This window comes from Falco peregrinus, chromosome 12 (genome assembly GCF_023634155.1).
Source record: "Falco peregrinus isolate bFalPer1 chromosome 12, bFalPer1.pri, whole genome shotgun sequence".
Lineage (NCBI taxonomy): Eukaryota > Metazoa > Chordata > Aves > Falconiformes > Falconidae > Falco > Falco peregrinus.
The window spans coordinates 7,015,826-7,034,440 of NC_073732.1; the positions used below are offsets into that span (position 1 = coordinate 7,015,826).

At 39.4% G+C, this 18,615-nt stretch overlaps 1 protein-coding gene across 1 annotated transcript; it reads right to left on the bottom strand.

The window, feature by feature from the left end:
- Positions 1-157: 157 nt before the first annotated feature.
- On the bottom strand, positions 158-16,243 carry COPB2 (COPI coat complex subunit beta 2). Its single transcript, XM_005232244.4, has 22 exons — positions 16,117-16,243; positions 14,314-14,451; positions 13,603-13,689; positions 11,718-11,844; positions 10,504-10,652; positions 9,217-9,363; positions 8,570-8,669; positions 8,294-8,436; positions 7,876-8,075; positions 7,199-7,309; positions 6,824-6,912; positions 6,630-6,736; positions 6,191-6,334; positions 5,377-5,507; positions 4,866-5,073; positions 4,518-4,628; positions 3,502-3,716; positions 3,133-3,225; positions 2,872-3,052; positions 2,668-2,736; positions 924-1,016; positions 158-505 (listed from the first exon to the last, which is right to left on the bottom strand). The coding sequence occupies exons 1-22, from the start codon at positions 16,117-16,119 to the stop codon at positions 410-412; spliced, it is 2,742 nt and encodes a 913-aa protein (XP_005232301.1). The 5' UTR covers positions 16,120-16,243; the 3' UTR covers positions 158-409.
- Between the last annotated feature and the right edge of the window lie 2,372 nt (positions 16,244-18,615).

Consider the following 18,615-nt stretch of genomic DNA (forward strand, 5'->3'; position numbering starts at 1 on the left):
CTGCTTAACAGATCCAAGCCCAAAAGCATTAGTCTCAGCATATGGGCTTGGTATGTAGTTGTGTATTTCCCAGTGTCCTAAGCTACTATGCTCCTCTTTCAAATTCTTGCAATACACACTACTGAATTAAGAACAGTAGAAATGGAGAACAGAACAATACAATGGTTTAAGAGGGTTTATTGAACTGCTTGATAAACGAAAACATTTTTTAGTATGTACTGGAACAGGCCTACATCTTTAATTTCAACCTCGTGGAAGGTGATTTTTTTTTTGTACAGTTGCTGGGTTAACCCCTCTTTCTAAATGTACATGGTCCACAAAGTATAAAAATCAAAATAACTTGAAACAACTAGTCCATAGAACTTCATTCCTGTTTGGAGTAATTGATGTGATCATCTAAAAAGTACATTCACTCATCTAAGATCTCTTCATCCAGATTGATATCTGTGGTATCAATATCCTCCAGATCCAAGTTGTCTAAGTCATCTTCCAAGTCCAGCAGTGTCTAGAAAAAGACACGATTACATCAAGGGGAGATGATACGGTTATGACATGATTCCATGTGATATATTTGTATATTCTGCATAACACCAAGCAGAGGTAGTCAGGTGGGTCATAAATATTAAAATAAGCTGTAGAGCAAAGCTACCTTCTTGGTAAGAAAGCACCCTGGAGCTGCAACTTTTTACCATGGCCTGAGCAGCTGTGTTTGGATTTCACCTTTCCTTCCTTGTAAATCCACAAGGCTGCAGGAACTGGTCTATATTACTGTGCAGTGTGGAAGGGATCCATACACTACTGGTCCTAAGCTGTCTGGGTCCATTAGTACAGAAGGTGATACTTTCCAGCAATCACATTATTAGCTGAAGTCTAATTCAAAATTTAGTGCTTGTATTTCCCTTCATAAGAATGTATTAAAGTACCTTTTGATCTCTTATTGGAAGAAGATCAGAGTTCTGCAAAACTGTTTTCATCACTTCTTGTTTAGGAGATGGAACTGGTTCTTCAGTCTTTTTCTAATCAAAAAGAAAACTCCTTAAGGTCTTAAGAAATTAAGTATTTCCAACAAAAGTAAGCAACAGCAGCAGACTTCTAATCCCCCTCTCCCCGTGGTTCCGTTTCAATGTTGCCCTCAGTAATTCTTGAGCCACACCTTCACAGGCAGTAAGCACTCTAGTCCTTCCTCCACTGGAGACTACAGTTTCCCTGCCTGCTTTCTTTGAAGCAGTTGATGATGCAACTGATACTTCCTGAAGGTTGTTTTCATTGTATTCGTTCAATTGAGATACTGAAGTGTTGTTAGAAAGTATGTGATTTTCAAAGGCCCCAGCAGGAAAGAAGTTACTTGAGATTGCTGAAACTGCTGTGACAAAGTCAGTAAATGCTGTTGCTGGGCTTTGTGTTCCATACCCTATAATGGTTTAACATCCTTCCCTTATCTTAATATAAAACTTGTGCAACAGTTAATTCATCAGTTGGTACCAAAGCAATGGTACCATTCAATTAACCATATTTAAATTAATTATACAATTATCTCCTGCAAAACTTGCCCTATTCAGCCTCAGCTGTAAGACAGCTATTGTTTTAAGGGCTTCCATGCAATCATTAGCTGAATGCAAATATATGCTTCTAACATTTATGGTCTTGTTTTCAACTTCTAATACAAGTGAGTTCAAACTTGGTTAGGTAACTTTTGCAATGCCATTTCTGCATCTTCAACAAATGTGCACACAAGTTTGATTTTGCTTTAATGATACTTGCTTTGATACACACACAGCAGTCACTAAAGCTACTTGAAAGTAAGCTACCAGTGAAGTTTTGCAGTACATCTCCTATGAGGAAACAGTACAGGGACAGAATGGAGAGTTGTCACTGTTTCTTCCAGTGCAGTTCTTTTAGAAGCTTACAGCCTCTAAGAGCTGCACCAACGTGACTGTCTTTAAGGAACTCTCATTCTGATTTTCATGTTCAAACATAAAGTGTATTTGACATAAGCAATAATCTGAAGTTGTCATCTTCTGTTTAAGCCCTGAAAAGCATTTTAAGTGTTTGTTTCATTCTCTATGTGCATACCTTATACCAAGTCATGTGTTTTCTGCATAATGCTTGGACAACTGAGGTGGTCAAAAAAAAATAATTCAGTTTCAGCTACTTCAGATACTGATTGGAACATCAGCAAGTAACTGAGCAGGATTCCTAGTCTGTTACTTATGAAATACTTATTCCATAACCATGCACACTAGCAAAGAATAGAAAGCATTTTTAATTGTAATATGCAAGAGTTTCCAGGTTCTAACTACTGAGCTTTTAGAAAACTAGCAGCAGTTGAGGCAGTGTTTATTTGTCTGTGCAACTGAAACTGGTTTCTGCAGGATGAATTAAATGGTAAGACTCTATGGCTACTCACAGTAACAAAAGATGACCCAAACTAACCAATAACCACGCCAAAGAAGCAACTTCACAGTCAGTAAGTCATTATTAGTTACAGAAGTAGATTAAGAAGAGTCCGAGGCAAAAGAACATGGAACTCCGCACTGCAGTGCTTACAGTCGAGCCAATAAAAGCAATGATCTGTCCATTGTTGCAGTATTCTCCAGGGCAGATGTTGCCATACAGTGGCAGGAGTTGCCTCTTCCTTAGAATTTATCATTTAGTAGTAACACTCACCTGAGATGCCATTACTCCAGAAGGCTCAAATCCTTTTGCTTCTTCAAGTAAGTTTCTTTCTTCATTTGGCTAACAGTAAAAAGACCAAAACATGTTCACGGAATGTTTAAGTGGTTGCACTGATCTGCTTAAAGCTGATTTTACACAGCAAAATAGTTTTTTTTTTTTTTCTAGAGACAGTAAGAACTCCCACTTCTGACTTACAGTGACAAGGGGGTATTCCCTGGCTGGCCGCAAGTCAGCAAGACTTTGTTTAACATACTCTTCAGCAACAAAAGCCTCCTTTAATCCAGGGAAAAGATTCTCATATTCTGTTGGATCAGCAAGGGACTCTGCAGCTTTTTGATTGACTTTAGAGAGACTCTCCCGCCACAGTTTAACAACCCTGGAGATGCAAACCATATTTGTTACGTACAGCTAAATTTTGACAACACTATTCATGCTCTGCAAATGCTTTGAGGTTACCTTGAAACTTGGCTTGGCAAGTACGTCCGTGCAAGAAAAGCAGCTTCTGGGAGACGCCCAGTTTTAATCAGGAGCTCCAAACACGAATCAAGCCTAAAAGATTTTAAAGTGTGATTTTAACCAGTAAATTTAAAAATAAAAGACAAAATTTCATATCAGATCACCTGTTTATTCCATTAAAGTGCTTTCATTTCAGGTTTTAAAAGTAGCAGCCACTGTAAAATAGAATCAGCTTTTCTGAAAAGGTACCTGCCACAATCTTTCTCCCCGTAGTTCTGTTAGCTGTAGTTAACCATTTAAAGAACCTGAGGTTCTCTGCACTTGGGAAAGCAGAAAAGAACACAACTGAATCTCTCTCTTGCTACTTACTTTCCCTGCAGGAAGTAGCTCATAAATGCAACGTTGTTCTTGCCATCTTTTTCTGCTCCTTCAGCTAACTTATTCACCATGCTGGCATTTCCAGAGGCTGTGGCCAGAAGCAGTAGTCCTCCGTAGTCTTGGGCATGGTGGAGACACTCTTGGGCTAAGCCGAATTGGCACTTACTGATGGCAAGCTCGGCAAGTTGCTTCCATTTCTGTTCTGACTGATCACATGAAAAGGGGAGAGGGAGAGAGGAAAAAAACACCCACAAAAAATAACCCTCACATTTCTAACAACACTTAAAGATATTCAGAGCATTCAATATGAAAACATGTTTACTTGTGAACATACTGTACCGTATCATTACACTTGTCTTCCCTTTGAGGTACTATTACTGCTACTTCACAGCATGACAGTGTTATACGCAGATCATTACACAGCTATGCCATTACATAAAATAGATAGTTTTCCATTAAACATGGAGGGAGGAGGTAGAAATAACTTTGGAAATTTAAACAGTAATCATCTCTTAAGATCCCAAATTAACCTTCAAAATATAAGAAAGGCATCTGTGTAACCAAGTTAACATTCCTCATCACTAGCTTCATTATTTTACAACAGGAACTGCGACATCAATTGTCTGCATAATAGCTACGGGACACATCACTACCCGTCAGTCTTCCTAGTGCACCAGTCTAAGTCTGCCAAAGCTGGAACAAAGGCTTACAGGCTTCAATTCCTATCATTCCTCCTCTCACTGTTAAATACTGGAGATTAAGGCTTGGTTCTTGGGTCAAGTTTTGTATTCTCCAGGAGTTCCCGTAGCTTTCTGAGGGGACAACATTCTTCTGTCCCCATCCCACACCTTAGATTTCTTTGATTTACGGGCAGAAGAGCCTCATCGAGGAAGCTGGAGGCATTTATACGGTGTTCAGGGAGCTGTCCCCACATACCATTGTCTTTTCTTACAGGGCCTCTTAAGATTCATGCTAATACTAAGAATCACCAGAAGTTGTGTGTTTACCTCTGCTTCCACTGCAAGCTGATATGCTATTTTTAATTCTCCAAGTTGAAGGGCAAGTTCAAAACGATGCTCTGGATCTGTAGATACTGCAAGAGCTTGTTGCTTGAAGCCCTAAAATAAAAATCTGAAAGTAAGGCTGTGATCCGTCAGGTCAACCAGCATCCTAGATGTTCTAACAAAACCCCCCTGGAACAGGAAGTCACAGTATTCTCAAATAAATACAGATGATTAACAAGAGTTTATGCTTACAGATGATGATTGTGTTTTGCTTAGCAACTCAATTAGAGAAGTGAATAAACTAATTAAGTTTTTGATACTAATACTACTACCAATAAGCAGTTTTCTTGCCTGTTTTTCAAGAAAATGTGCAACTCTGGTTCTCTGCTCTTTCGGAATTGTGGGAAGAACTTTATCAGCCATACCAAAATCTCTTCTCATCACAGCAGTTTGATATTCAAGCACTGAGACCAGCAAAGAGTAGCTAACAATGTTTAGCTCTTTATCACCCAAATAAAGTCGGTTGTCCTTAGGGATATACCCCAAAAGATACATTGTTCTGAAACAAAACAAAGAATATTCACGTTGAATATATTAATTGCCAAAGAGTCTACACAAAACTACCCAAACAGTAGTTCTTATGGTAGCAACAATACTCAGGTAGAAAATTCTACTTTTACTATGTACACTTTCACATAACACTGTTTATTCCCTCCAAGATTGTATTACTGCCTCAGAATACATTAGCATGATATTTAAGAAAAAGCAGTGATGCACAGCAAGCAGGTGATGAGGTTCACCTTGTCCTAACATCACTGAAAAAACCTTTAACATGTGCTTATAACCTGATGCAGCAACTTACCTGTCTAAATGGGCAATAGTGACAATTTCTCCTCCAACATAATAGTTGAGTCTGTTCACAGAACTGGTGTAAATAAAGCAGTCTCCTACCCACAAGCCTGTTTTCACAATCTCCTGAATCTCACCAAGAACCTGCAAATTAAGTTTAAGTAGATATATCAAGGTACTTTTAGATAGCAGTAAGACTATTAAATTTAATTTGAAAATGCAATATTCCATACGTAAGTAAATTTTTGCAACTTGCCCAACTATAAGTTTAGATACAGACTGAAATACATAAATAATGCTTTTAGTATTAGAAAAATCCTGTAACACAGGAAATCTCTACCTTAGTTCTTAACTAAACCAATCATAAATCTAGGAAACAAGCACCAAACTAAGCATTAAGCAAAATAATCAAAGACAACTTTCCTTCTGAAATTTTTCTTTCTGACATTTCACAGCATGAGGGTTTTTTTTCACTTCTCAAACTTCAATAATTTCAAAATTTGACTTACAGAAGAAATGAAGCTATGTAAACATACTACAAACAAGTGTGTTTTAAAGATAACCTCTATAACTCTAAGAATAGTAAATACGTCTGAAGAGAAATGCAGGCATCAAGGTCTGTCATGCTGGTATTCAACAGGGATACTCTCCCCAGGGAACCTAAATAGAATGATTAAGCGCTCCTCAGGCAGACATATACTGTGTGGTACTCAATGTTCTGGAAACTAAAATTTAATAGGACTATGTAAAGGATTAGGTTTGCTATACTCTGGGAAGACTTGCTTACATGACCACTAACCCTAATCCGTTTTTAAAATAGAAGGTACCTCAAAAGCATCTTCAATTCCATCTTCAGTGACACCTTCATGTGTTTCTTGGGCTGCTGCAACTTTTTCTGATAAGTATTTCAGAATGAAGAATGACTCTTCTGTAGCAATGCAGACAAGCTCACCCGAGTCAGACCAGAAAATCTGCATCATCAGAATTAATAACAACAGTTTTAGAGACACCAGGTTAAGAAATGAGGACATATACATTAAGGTTAAAACATACTAAATATAAAAAAAGCTTTAGGACTTGAGAAGCCAACACATACAGGGATTTCCCCCCCCCCCTTCTGCTACATGGCAGATAAAATAATAACTTATTAAGTTTATGATTGACAGGTTTGCTTCATTTAAGAAAATCAGCAGCCTTGCAAAAGAAAAAAAAAAACAAAAACAAACCAGTACACACAGACAGGTAAACACCTTCAGTCTCACTTACATGTTTGGGCTGAATTTCAATTCTGCGAATCAGTTCTGTGTTTTCCCAATCATAGAATGCCAAGCCATTAACAGATCTGACCCCCAACAGGAAGCCACCATAGATACCTGCAAGAAAATAAAGGTGGAAATAAAATTTCTTCAACATTGTACAAAATATGTGCCAACACATCTATTTTGTAAGTAAATACTCACCTTCTGCTCCAAAATCAGGTTTGAAAGACTTCTTCTCTTTGAAATTTTTGAAGATCTTTACAACACTGTTGCTTTCCCTGATTGCATATCTAAATGGAGATTGCATTGTAAAAGAAAAAAATAAAATTACTCAGCTTCCAAAGTATCAGATTATTAAAATTGTAAGCTACTACAAAACAACTGCATATGATTTGTCTTTGAAAATTAGCAGTGCTATAAATGGAAAATTTTGAAGCAGGACAGTTATTCAAAGTTCATTATCCACACAGTATATGTGGATATCTTCAGGCCAGTTTACTATTTGTACAGCTTGAAAATCATCATCAGCAAATTTAAGTTAACATAAAGAAAAAAAAAAAAATCTGCAAAACTTACTCTGAAGAATCATGTGCCCATACAAACTCCTGTGCAGAACCAAAGCTCTTGTTTCTCAAAGCCATAGCTGTGTAGATGATATATTCACCATCACCACACACTACGACAAACCTAGAGCATAAGAAAGATGCATCTGTCAGATACCTGTGTTCAGTTCAATAGGCATGATCAAGGATACAAATTATCTGAACAGTTAAACGGCCCCTAGACCAATATAGCGACTGCAAATCCAACAGAATTTAGAAGCTTCATATATATTCCAAAAATGTCACAGAACTCAATTTTTCTCTGTGTCATGTTGTTAGCTACTTCCTATTCCTTCTGGTCCCCACTGAGCAGCTCTTATACCTTGTCTGCCTTTAACTTTTCTCTTAATTTAGCTTATTTGTTAACAAAACCCAACTCAAGAGAAGCGATCAAAGAATGCTGTTTGCTGCTATTACCTTATACATTTTGTTTGTGTACTTTTTTGCCTACTTACAGTGTCCAACTTCTCTTTAAGCTGTGAGCTCTTACAGGTGCAGCCCATCTATTACTCTACTACAGTGCCTCGCTCTGATATACCTGTTCTCTACCAGCACACACGCTACTAATTTTTTTTGATCAAAAACTTTTCAAATATTAAAAAAAAAAAAGAAATCAGAAATGCTTAAGTATCTTATTCTAAAATCTATTACCGTCCATTAGGGTTGTGCTGAATTGTCTGAGGATAGATTTCACAGCTCCCCATATCCTTTACAGCCAGCGGCAATCTTTCTCCATCTTTGATTTCAGCATCTCCCATAGCTTTCAAGTTAGCCTGTTGGACTTCTGAATGTTTAGCCCAAATAATTTTTCCATTTGCATCCATGGACATGGCAGGCTCTTCACGACCAAGCTAGAAAGTGTAGCATAGAAATTCAGTAGATGGAGAAAATACATTCTTGATTTTCTTTTCAGTTGAACATACCTAGTAAAATACCCTGGCTCTGTCTGAAAACATCAGTTAAATGCCAAATATTCCAGTATTTTATGTATCACAGAATCAGAAATCAGTTGCTCTGCACATGGGACAGTGATGAATCACCATTTCTCATTTCAAATTATTAATTGTACCTTAACAATAATGCTGCCTTCATCATATCCCAAAGCCACGTTATTGGATCCTCTTAAACTGGCCACACACCACACTCTCTCCATACCGTAGTTGAGGGTACTTTCCAGGCGGTAAGTGCTTGAATGCCAAATGCGCACAGTTCCTAGAGGAAAAGAAACACATGCCTTTCATCTCTTCTCTCCGTGCAAGGGCAGGAGGTGTGTAGCCACACCACAAGAAGAGTTCTCCCGTAAGGTTTTCCCCTGTCCTTTATATATCAGAAAATACAAAATTACCATCTTCTGAGCCTGTGATAATGATAGGCAACTCAGGATGGAAGCTGACACACGACACATTTTGAGCATGTCCTTCCAGTGTCTGTACACAAGTTTTATTCTGCAAAGAGTCAGAAGTACAGGTACAGATAATAAAAAGGTTGTTAAATTTACACCTTCATCTCTTATAAAATTTCTTCCCATATCCAAAATGGACCTGAAAACATCTTTCTCTAGATTTCTTCCAGTAACATTTATTTCCAAGATGCTGCAACAACAGCATTAGATATACTAGAAACTATAATTTTGTAGAGTTGATTTCTCCTCCACAGAAGAAAACATTTGTTTCCCTTGACATAGCTGTTTTCCTCTATTTTCAGATGGGTTTCTGCCTAGAAGATACACTCTCTCAGAGTTATATAGCAGAAACAGATTAAAGCAAGATAGAAAGCAGAGTTCACTGCAAAAAGTCAGAACAACTGAATCTAGTTACAGGCGAAGACAGACCTAATACTGTCTTTGTTAAGAACTCTTCCACAACTTTGCGAACGAACAAAGTCTACTCCGCTTGAGACAACCGAGATTAGACTACATAACTGATGTACACAACTAACTGTTTTGCTATGGACAAACTCTGCACAAACGTTTATGAAGAGTTGAACACATACCTGGTAGTCCCAGATCTTAACCAACCGGTCATCTGCACCTGAGATGAGGTATGGCTTGTCTCCTCCACTGTAATAGTCAATGCAGTTCACTCCTTTCTCATGCCCTTCCAAAGTAAAGTTGGGTGAAGAAGAGCCAAGCTGCCACACCTGCCAGAAAAAAAAAAACCCAAACCCAATCAAACCCAGCCACATGCAGTTATCCATCTTTGGCATCCAGGTCAACCTTGCCAAACAGAGTAGGCATTCAGGTTTACTTTACAATTCCAGAGATATACAATATGGAATTCCAGAGACACTGCTGTTCTCTTAGGTAAAGAACTGCTTACCAAACTACTAATCTTCACCTCCCTGCCAAATAAGCAGAAATAACAGAGTTGTACACGCTGTGCTCTACAGCTCAAAACTACAGAGCTCTTTTTTTTTTCTTAAGGACAAAAAAACCATGTAAGACACTATATGAAGTAGTATCTGTTTATAAAATTAACTATTAGATCTAGGAAAAGCAGTCAACTATTTGTGCATACATGGGTTGCCCCAGTTGTGTCCTGAATTTTACTTTTTCCAGTTACATTAAATGAACAACAAATCTCATGCTAAATGAGGACTCAAAATGAATCAAATCAAGTTACAGACGGACTGCTACTTTCCCATGATTACCACATCAAATCAACATTCATATGCACCTAATCTCAACATCTGAGGACATAGGAAATCAAAACTGGCTTTTTACAGCCAATATGCTTATAATTTATAGGGAATGCGAGGAAGTCTCACTGCTGAAATAACTGTAAATCAATAGTCCCAGATATTTAGTAGTAGTTCACAGCAAATAAGACTCATCAGGGTCTACCATGAGAAGGTTGAAAATACCTTTAGATAGAAAGCCAAGGACAGGAAAATAATGGGAAAAATCCTTTTACTTTTTTAAATGCACAGTTAAAAGATTTACACACTATATACATACAGTTTCAATTCTCCCAAACTACTCATTGATAGTGTAACCATTACTCCTCCTCAATATTTCTGAATGGAATCCAAATGGAAATGCAGCACTTAGACAACCACACTTCAATGATTAGAGGTGACAGGTAATCTTGTAAATTTACTGATTTACTTAGTAGGTGCATAGTAACTCAACTAACATTCAGGTCTTCATTCAATAAGACTTCTATTATTGCACCTACTTTTAAAAGTTCTGACCCATTGTCCATTGAGTATTACTGGGTTTTGTACTCTGGTAATTACTTCGTAACTGACAAAAACCACCCCAAAATACAGTTTCTTTACCTTGATTGTCCTGTCCAGAGAGGCACTGGCAAACTGATTATTGTCTTTTGGGTTTATAACAATCTGCATGACATAATGGGTGTGTCCTTCAAACACCTGAGAACAAGACCACTTTTTATCCCAGTCCCAGAGTTTAATGAGCATGTCATCTAAAAAAAAAAAACAACCAAGAAACAAAAAAAGCCAGCTTCCATTAGTTGAGTATATTCTGATACCTACCTTCTGACACTAAATAATCCTTAACAACTTCACATTAAAGGCTCACTCATCCATCCCCCTTTGAAGGGGGGCACTGCTAATACTCAAGATATTTTTCATCTGTAAGATCACCAGTCCTTCCCTGCAGAAGGACCACAAGGAGTACAAGTTTCGCAAAAAGATTGTCCAGTAAAATGACAAAGCGATAAAACTAAGGAAGAAATAAATCAGTCTTAAAAATGGAGATTAAGATTTAAGGTATCGAATTATTAATCTTAAAATACCGGGCAGATATTAAGGAATTGGACCCACGTTTTCTTCTGCAGCACCTACTCTGATGAGCACTATAGAATAGGAACCAGACACCCAAGCTGGCTTCCTAATACCTTTATTTTGAGTGTAAGTGTACTAGCTTCAACTGCAAAACACAGAAGACATGGTGCTTCCGACTCACAAGGCTCTCTGCATTCTTGCAGAGCTCTGATTGCATTAGTGAGGTTTCCAGGAATGAAAGGTACTGAGTGGCACATTGTAGGTGTCCTTGGGCAAGATCTTTGGGATACTGTGATCTTCCAACCCTGAGTAAAGTAGATTGCCTCAAATAACAGAGAACTCGGAAGTATTTTTGGAAAAACATGAAAGTTATCTGCTGTTTCAAGTCAGATTGCCAGCTGAAAACACTCCATTATGCATTTTTCTTTTAAAACACAAACAGAATTTCAGTGTGTCAAACTCAAAAACCAGCCGATTCACACATATTTGAATCTTTCCTCTGGCAGATATTAAACAACAACGTACTTTGCTCTTCTCTGACAAGAACATAAGATACTATATTTTAATTTTAAGTACAGTTGCTATTCAATTACAAAACATGAATGCATGCAGCAAAGAAATAACCTCAAGGACTCCTGTTTCAGCAGAAAAAGGAAAAGAACATGCAATCCCTCACTAGATAGAAAATTGAAGCCTAAAAATAGCTGGTTAATAAATATAAAAATATACCAAAGAACTCTTACCACTGCTTGTCAGTATGAAAGGCTGTGTGGGATGCACAGCAATACAACGAATGTAATCTGAATGTGCTTCAAACATGTGAACTCTTTCCAAGGTATTATAATTAAAAACTCTAATTTGCATGTCATCCTATGAAAGGGAAGAAAAGGCAAAATTAAAATTGGACTTTGTATAATACACCTTATATTCAGTGCAGGGTAGCTAGAAAAAACATTTGATCATTTAAGAGCCTCTAACAACAAAGTGTTGTTAGGAGAAAATGTATTTTCTGTACCTTGCTACTGATACAGATTCTGCTTTGATTCAGAAGTCTGTAAATTACCCAACCCTATTCCAAGGCATTTATGAAATGGAAAAAGCTTCAACTAAAATTTCATTTAAAAAATAGTTTTTTGATTTATAATTAAGTGAAAAAATGCTTTTAAAATTATTAATGCTTTATATGAAATGAAAAGCAAGGCTCTCCAACATAAAATTTACAATGACGTTAATGCTGTGGGGCCAAAAGGAAAGGAGCTGTAGCTCCAAGTCAAATGGATAGGTGATTTCAACTATTTTTTAGAATTGAGATTATTTTTTTGGGGGTGTGTGTGTGATACAGTTATTTCAGATAAAGTATTAATAAAAGCATTATTCCAAACCCTTAAAAAAAAAAAGTTATTTGAAGAACTATCTGACAAGGAATAAAACATGAGGTAAAGCTTTCAGAAGTGACAACTTACAAGGCCATCAGAGTAAATTAAACAGTGATAAACTCTGCACTGCTTGTTTTATCCAAAGCATTTACTTTTCTACTCTTGCCTTTTCCTCTTTCAAACACGTGCCTGTAAGTAGCAACACCTACAGAAAACACTTGTTTAGAATGGTGGAAAAAGACAAGTTTATGTTCTTTTGAGACCAGTCTATCAGCATGATGAACATGAAACACAAATAAGCAATGACTAACATTACATTTTCATAGTCACTAAGACTTGGCCCTGTTGCAGAAAACAGTTGGCTTGCCCTTTCCTTGCTGTTTCTGGCCCTTTCCTTACCATTTCTGGCCACTGCATTGCAGCCTCTCATGGGAAAGCTAGGACAGAAACAGCTGCATACTGAATCAGATCAAGAAACTAATCCAGGTGAAATTAAGCACATAAAAATAAAAACTGAGACCAATTTCCACCAGTTCCCATACAGCTGTCTGAACTCTTGTGCTGCCAAAGAGGCAGTGTTGTACTTCTTGGGAAACACAGCTAACTTATGCACACTTGGAAGTAACTGGGTCACAGCAGCATAAGACAATGAAGTGACAATAAATGTTTTATTCCATGTATAGGGCAGCAGACTAGAAAAAAAATTTGAGACAAAAAATTTTAGGCATTACCTCAATTTCAACAAAACTTATTCATTCCATCAAGAAAAGCATGTTATTAAGATTAGAATAAAACTATTTCTCTCAAAGTAGACTCACTGAATAAAAGCAGAGTATTTTTCTAGAGACAAGTAAAACTCCAAAAAACTTCTTTGATATAACCAAGAACACAAGTAGAAAGTAACTTGTAAGTCATCTTGCCTAGGATAGTCAAAAGTTTCATCTTAAAGTAGCACTACGAATATATAGTCAAAATTCGGTGCTGAGTGGTCTCCAGTTGACAGTAAAAGTTGAATCTAGATCTACCTTGCACTACATGCAGAACTAGTCACCACATTAGGTAGCTTTCCTTTGAAAGAAAGTTTAAATTTTAATTTTATTTAAAGGAGAAAATTTCTGGGAAACTGTAGAGAAGTATTCCTTTCTCTTCTACAAATTCATATAAAATCATATTATTATGCGATGCACAAAGGAATGGCATGAAAATGAATTAAAGTACTACTGCATATGGAAATCACAAGACAATAGCTTACAGCTCCTGTAACAACCCAGTTCTTTCTTGCCACGAATTTAGCAGCTCTCACTGGCAGGTCACACACTTCAAAAGTCTTCACCAGAGTCTAAAGACAAAAATAGTAAGTTTATAGCAGCGGTGAAAATACGAGTTTTGAAATCAGGTCTTTGTCTTTCCTTAAAAGTGTCCAGTATGTTGCCTTTGGCAATTCCCCAAGAATCCTACAACACTACGTGTCCACTTCTTAAAAAGATTACACCTGTCCAAGGAGGGAGATACTTGCTTGTTCTGCTGTTTTAATATCACCTTTATTTTCTCCCTTCGTTCTTAACCCAGTCCCACCTCCAAGTATTTTTTGGATCTGCTGCCCAGTTTCAATCATACTTGACAGACAAGTAGAGGTCTAAAAGATCCTACAACCTTCACAAATACAGAAGGTTGGTGCAAGACAGAGGCATCTAATCCTTCAGAAGGAAAGGCATTAGTCTGCAAGGAATCCACAAAGGAGACAGTTCTTGAAAAATAAACCTCTAGGAAATGAAACATCATTAAAGTCACAGCTAAAGATATTCCTTGTCTATTACTATAGTGACTTTTTAATGAGACAGAGTACAATTAGTGGCAGCGATTTAAGATTCTTCTTGTACATCAAGTACTGAAAATACAATTTATACATCTACACAATATCAGTTATGAAGATTTCATAATAAAGGAAAACCAAAAGCCTCACCTGTGTTTCATGGTTCCAAACACAGACACTACCATTGTAAAGGCTAGCCAACATCCATGGTTCTGTGGGATGCAAGTCTACACTCTTCACTCGGTCAGACCGAGCTGTTAGTTTCCGTTTTATATCAAGTCGGAGAGGCTAGATTGGGAAAGAATTGAGAATAACAAGTTATTCAACATGAAACTGGCACAGAAATATGATGGAAGTTAAAACCTTAAAACAAAAGGAGTCAATCCTGCTTTTCAGGCAAACAGAAGACTACTACTATTATCTATCCATCTGCTTATCTGGTTTTTTGGGGTTTCTGGAAACATTGCAATGCCACCAATGGCAATGGGTCTATTTAATTTACTTCTGTGAAAGTCAGCATTTTTTCATACTGTAAAAAGTATCTCCAGCACAGTAAAAAAATAAAACCAAAACATGCTGCACATATTCCTGGTGTCCCTAACTACTGAAGCAAAGCAACAAGAATTTGCTTCTGATACAACCATAGAAAATGAATTTTCCCGCTACTTCACCTCAAAAGAAACAAGTGTAAAAGCCAGTTATAATGGAACAAGCAACATTTGACAGTTACAAATTTATTTCCATTCACAATTCTAATAATAAGTTTTAGACGAGAACACTACATTGTAAAAACTGGGAAGAGGGAAAATTTTCAGTCTTTCTCTTATGAAGAAGTCTTTGAACTTCCGCTTTCATCACAGGCAATGTAAAGCCAGAGTATTTAAAAGGCATGAAGTACAGCAGAGTTATTTTTTAAAGTAACAGAGCCATTATAGATCTGTTTAGATACTCAGAGACCGCTGAGCTCACTTAATGCTGCTGACGTTTTAATTGTCGAGAACTTAATATTATCCTATCAAAGAATGCTGCATGTGTTTAGTAGCAGAACAATATTAACTGCTGCAGTTACATATGTTGGACACTGCCAGAAGAAAGAGATACCTAGCTATTGTGTAGTACCTGTAATTTATAGACGTGACATCTGACAGTAGAATGAACTTGCGGTTTATTTCTCCTGCCATCAATACCGGAAAAGTTGGCAGGACAATTCCATGGGCTTCTCTGCTTATCCTTGGAACTGCTCTTACCTACTGGTACGAAGGCCCAGACTACAGCTGATCGAAAAAGTTAACTGTGACCCCGACTGAAAATGCTGTGACAACCGCTGGGTCTGTTTGATGAGCACCACAGCGGTAACACCGCCCAAGGGATCTGCTCCGTTACTTCAGGCACAGTGATGCCAGGGGATTTACAACTGCTTTCTTCTTACTAAGTTACTTAACTGAAAGCACAAAACAGCACTACGACGTGCTCAGGTAGCAGGGGGCCGGGGCAGCCCGGGGCACACGGCGGCCCCGGAGCCTGCCCAGCCACCGCCGGCCGGCCCCGCCCGGCGCCGCGCCCCGGGCCAGGCCCAGCGCTGTCTCGCTGCCGGGTGCTGCTCGGGCCCCCACCCCGCCGGGCCGATCGCTCCCCCGCTCCCCACGCCTGCGCCGTCCCTCCGATGGCGCGGGGGGAGCCACCGCGGGGGCAGCTCCGCAAGGCTGGGGTGGGCTGCCGGAGGGAGCCCGCACGAAAACACCTCAGGACGGCGCTTCCCGGCCCCTCGCACTGCCGCCTTGCACGGCCTTGCCGGTCACCGACGGCCGCGGCGCCCACCAGGGCAGCCCCCAATCCCCCTTACAACGGGCCGCCGCCCGCTGCGGGCCAGGCCGGGCTCCCGGGGCAAGACCTCCGCTCCGCCGCACTCCCCGGGCAGCCGGGCTCCGCTCGTGGAGGTGCCCCCGGACTCACCATAGCCCCACGTCGCCCCGCGGCAGCACCGACGGCGGAGGTATCGCTGCGCCCGGACGGCCTCCGACCCTCCGACGTGGAACTTCCGGGCCCGCCGCTCTCGCGAGAGCCACACCGGAGCTCCCGGGTCTCGCGGGAGCAGGGGGCGCCGCGGCGTGCCGGGATATGTAGTCGGCTGCGCCTGGGCGGTGCGGCGCGGGGCAGGCTCCGAGTTGTAGTTGCCGCGCGCCTCAGGGAGGGGGAGTGGCCGCTGGGGCGCGCGGGGCGGGCGGGAGCTGAGCTGAGGTGAGCTGAGGTGAGGCGCTTCCCGCCCTCAGCCACAGCGCCTTGCGCGACCTTCGGCCTCTCAGTTAGATGGTGATGCTGATAATGCTGATAATGCAGATAATGCAGATAATGATGCTGGTGATGATGGTGGAGGTGGAGAGCTACCGGGCTTTGCCCAGTTGTGAGTGACCCAGAGAAGGGTCGGATCCTCCCATCCCCTTTGCCTGCTCAGTGTGTGTAATGGTGACATTGGCCAGGTGACAGCCCTGAGGCACACCTCTGGAAGGAGCCCAGCTTGCCTCTCTGGCTCAATAAGAAAGACAGGAGCCTGGTCAGTCCTGCAGACCTTGTGGATGTGAAAGGCTATGTGACACATTTCTCTTCATCCTTTTGTCAACTAAAGCTACAGATACTGCAACCCCAAACAGCACCCAGTAGAAAAGTTACAGGGAATGTGAGACTTTGGGAAGCACCAAAGAACAAGGAACCACTGTTGAGAAAATTTCTCCTAGCACTGCGGCCAGATTGAAGTCCCATCTTTAATTAAAAATTGCAACCCCCACATTTCATTGTGTAAAGGAAAGGAATAACATAGAAAATATTTGTATTCATAGGGATTTATTTAAAGAAAATACTCCTTTTGATACAAGTGTTCACCTGGGGATTAGGAGCCCCATGTGCTCTATCCTACAACACAGTAAGAAGGATTACATCCTCCTGTAGTGTTTACAGTTTGAAGGACATAAACAAACAAAAGGGTGACTCTTGTTATTTTCACTCCAAGACAGCAAGGACAGAACAGATAGATACTTAAAATTCCAAAAAAGACAAGCCTGATGAAAATAAGGGAGAAGAGAAATGCCTGAAGCAAGAAAAGGGGCACAATGTTGTCAGCCACTAATCGGTGAGTTTTGACTTTCAGCTTTCTTTAAGGCTTTTTTTTTTCACATTGAATTCATTATATTAATGATGGTAGAATAACAAAATATTTTGAGTACAGATTTTCAGGATGTAGAAATTGGATAAGCTTAAAAGTAATTGAGTAAAATTTATGACTTTTGAGTCTAATTCATGGTTTTTAGACAGCTAAGGCGGAACACAAAGTGAAACAGAGTAGAACACTGAAAGAAGAGATGTAGGGGGAGGATATCCATATTAGAGAGTGTAGGTAGTGGGGATGAACAGCACACATATGTTTTTGCTTAAAACACTCAATGAGGGCCTGTTCAGACATACATGAGGGTATTACAAGGCAATCAAAGACAGCAAGGAAGGTAAGTGAAGGATGAAGGAATAGAGCTTTTTAGTCAAGAAATTACTTTGCTATTAGCCTCTCTCAGGAAAATGTAATAATAGAAAAACTAAAGTGTAGGAAAGAGGCACAGGGTGTAAGCCAAGGCTGACCTTAGAGTAGGAGAAAAGCAATGAAATAAAGCAATGACATTAAGAAATATCCCTCACAGTTGTTAGATGCAAGGATACCAGTTCTGAGTTGAGAAAACAATGATCCACAAATTACTGGAAATTAAATGGGCATACAGAGGAAATATTATTATGTATTTGTTTTTCCTTTCATATTCTTTGCTATACATTCTGTACTAGCCACTGTTTCACTGGGGGTTATATACGAAGTAGGTAGAACCATGGGGAATCTCTGAGAAGAATTTCAATACAGACATTAAATAAGACCAAAATCTCTACTTTGGTTTCTTTTATGTGACCCAACAGCTATTCTTATGCCTATTTACTGAAATATACTTTTCAAGTAAAAAACCCAACACAAAGTTTTCTTCCAGAGTAGTGGAACAGAGGAAACTTTGCTTCTTGGGGGGTATTGCCCTTCTCTAAGTTCCTCATTGCCCCTTTCATGCTGCTGCCTGCTTGACTATGCAGTAGCACTTGCTGCAGTTTACCTGGAGCAACATACATGCATGCTGGGCATTTAGCTACTTCCTCCTGGGCCTGAAAAAAATCTAGCATTTTCTTTATCTTGGATGAAGGGCACAAATTTGGGTTTGTCTATCTCCTGTTACTTTTGTAGTTACTTGTTATGTTTAAAACTAAAGGAAAGGGGGGAGAAGAGAATGATGTAGGGCAAAACATGAGATGGCTAAAGATCAGTAGAGTGCAATCACAGGTATTGCTTCCTTAAGAGACCGGAATAAAGCTGTACAGAATATTTACAATGCAGTATCTAGTACTGTTCTACAACTGCCTTCTTAAAAAAACCAG